This window comes from Chlamydomonas reinhardtii, chromosome 8 (assembly GCF_000002595.2).
Source record: "Chlamydomonas reinhardtii strain CC-503 cw92 mt+ chromosome 8, whole genome shotgun sequence".
Taxonomy (NCBI): Eukaryota; Viridiplantae; Chlorophyta; class Chlorophyceae; order Chlamydomonadales; family Chlamydomonadaceae; genus Chlamydomonas; species Chlamydomonas reinhardtii.
This window is the reverse complement of record NC_057011.1, coordinates 2,335,520-2,337,973: the sequence shown is the minus strand read 5'-3', so window position 1 is coordinate 2,337,973 and position 2,454 is coordinate 2,335,520. Positions and strand designations below refer to the sequence as shown.

General features: G+C 64.3%; 1 protein-coding gene across 1 annotated transcript in view; it reads left to right on the top strand.

Moving 5' to 3' along the window:
- The window catches only part of CHLRE_08g370650v5 (uncharacterized protein), a 4,750-nt gene that overhangs the window by 1,573 nt on the left and 723 nt on the right, over positions 1-2,454 (top strand). Inside the window, exons 4-9 of the mRNA XM_043065026.1 lie at positions 159-284; positions 457-582; positions 847-900; positions 1,175-1,253; positions 1,471-1,610; positions 2,082-2,454. The exon at positions 2,082-2,454 is cut by the window's right edge and continues 723 nt beyond it. Of these exons, the coding sequence (XP_042922027.1) occupies positions 159-284; positions 457-582; positions 847-900; positions 1,175-1,253; positions 1,471-1,610; positions 2,082-2,306 (750 nt within the window). The 3' untranslated portion in view covers positions 2,307-2,454. The remainder of the gene's footprint in view (positions 1-158; positions 285-456; positions 583-846; positions 901-1,174; positions 1,254-1,470; positions 1,611-2,081) is intronic.

Genomic DNA, 2,454 nt, shown 5'->3' with positions numbered 1-2,454 from the left:
CCCCCACCCTCCTCCTCCCCCTCCCTCCTCCCCCACCCACCCTCCTCCTCCCCCACCCTCCTCCTCCCCCACCCTCCTCCTCCCACACCCTCCTCCTCCCCCACCCTCCTCCTCCCCCAACCTCCGCCTGCTCCCCCCTCCCTCGCCTCCCTCCTCAGATGGTGGTGAACGCCGCCACGGCCGCGGTGGCGGAGCGCGGCGCCTTCTTCTTGGCGGTGCCGGGCGGCAGTGTGCTCAAGATGTGCGCGGGACTGGCAGCCAACAAGACCATGCCCTGGGAGCGGGTGAGCGGGTGGGCGCGGGCGTGTGTGGATGTTTGCGTAGGGCTGCGTTGCTAGGTAGGAAGACTTCTAGTGCAGATGTTGATGTTGCCAAATGCCTATAGTACCGGGGGATTGTATTATGTATGCCCATGCTCCTGTTGCTGACCAGAAGCCGCGTGTGCACTGACTGCAGACGTACCTGTTCTACGTCAACCACAAGTGTGTGCCGGTGGGCGACAAGAGCTCCACGCACCAGAAGGCGCTGGATCTGTTCCTCACGCGGGCGGGAGTGCCGCTGGGCAATGTGGCGGCACTGACGGTGCGGAGGGGGGGGGGCAGGCGTGCTGGCGGAGGGGCAGTGGAGGGCGGGAGGAGGGGTTCCAGACTTCCAGGCATGGCTAGTTGAACGGTGGGAGTGTTGAAGTTGCGCAGGGTGTTTCGGGGGCGGAGGGCTGGTCTTGGGTTATGGTGGCCGGTGCAGGAGGGGCCTTGGGCAAGCTGCGATGTGGCGATGTGTGATTCAGCTTTCTGAGCCCTCCTAACGCACACACCCACACACGAAACGCACCGTAACCACACACAGGGCAGTGACAACGCGGTGAAGGAGGCCCAGGAGTACGAGTCCAAGCTGCGTCAGGTGCGTACACGTGTTTGGAATGAGCAACCTGGAAGAGACAGAGAGAGTGGGTATGTGCAGGAATCCGCAATGGAACTTTCTGGGTTGTGGGGGCTTGGCCGTGTTGCCGCGCTGCCATCCGGTGTTGGGACTCCCTGGAGGAGTCAGGTGTCGCGTTGCCCTTGCATGCGATGTCTCCTTTCCTCACCCAACTCCATGCACCCCACCCTCGCACCCCCGCACCCACCCACCTGCCCCCGCACCCCACGCCCCCCTGCTGCTGCTGCTCCTGCAGCTGGCTGTGCAGCGCAACATGACGTTCACGGAGGGGCTGGTGCCGCGCTTCGACCTCATGCTGCTGGGCATGGGCGCAGGTGGGTAAGGAGGCCGGGAGGGGTGGGTAAGGGGCGGGGGAGGGGGCGGGGGAGGGGTTTGGGCAGGGGCTGGGTGGGTGCGTGAGTGGGGTCTGGTGTGGGGTCTGGTGTGGGGTGTGGTGTGGGGGCTTGTGCGGGGGCTGGTGTCAGTTCATCCCCACCCCAGTTCACATCCCCAATCCCCTACACTCTCACCCAACTCCCCACCCATCCTCAGACGGCCACGTGGGCAGCCTGTACCCGGGCCGCAAGGAAACGGGCATGGACGCGCCCGGCACGCCACTGGTGCTGCCCGTGGACAAGAAGTCGCCGCCCTCCATCACCCTGGCCCTGCCCGTCATGTGCGCCGCCAAGCAGGTGTGTGTGCGTGCGTGTGTGTGTGCGTGTGTGTGTATGTGTCAAAACATAGCGCAAAGACAGTGTGTGTGTGTGTGTGTGTGTGTGTGTGTGTGTGTGTGTGTGTGTGTGTGTGTGTGCGTGTGTGTGTCAGCGTGTCTCGCCGGTGGTGCAGTGCAATGCACGCAATTGCAGACACGTTGCACATGCGGATGTGTCTTACAAACGTGGAACTGTCCTGCGGATGTCCCTTGTGCCCTCTGACACACACTCTGGCGAGTGCTGCATTCACAACCATGCGCGCATTCGCACCTCTGCACGTGCATTTGCGTCTGCATGTAAATCAAACATGCGCCTGAATGACTACTTGCATGACCGCATGTTACCGCATGTTACCGCATGTTACCGCATGTTACCGCATGTTACCGCATGTTACCGCATGTTACCGCATATGACTGCATATGACACTGCACGTCTGTACGACGGCTGCAGGTTGTTGTGGCCATGACGGGCGCCTCCAAGGCCGACGCGGTGGCGGCGGCGCTGCAGGACCCCTCCGCCACCAGCGACCGCACCGAGATGCCGGCGCGCCGCGTGCGGCCCGTGGAGGGCGGCAGCTGCGTGTGGCTCATGGACGCGCCCGCCGCGGGCAAGCTGACTATTGCCACGGGGGCGCGCGCGCTGCTGGCGGCGGACCAGGCGGCGCGGGCGCTGTAGGCATGTGTGGTGGGACCGGGCGCTGCTGGCTGCGGACCAGGCGGCGGGCGGGCGCTGTAGGCGGCGTGTGTGTGTGTGTGTGTGTGTGTGTGTGTGTGTGTGTGTGTGTGTGTGTGTGTGTGTGTGTGTGTGTGTATGGGGGGGGGCG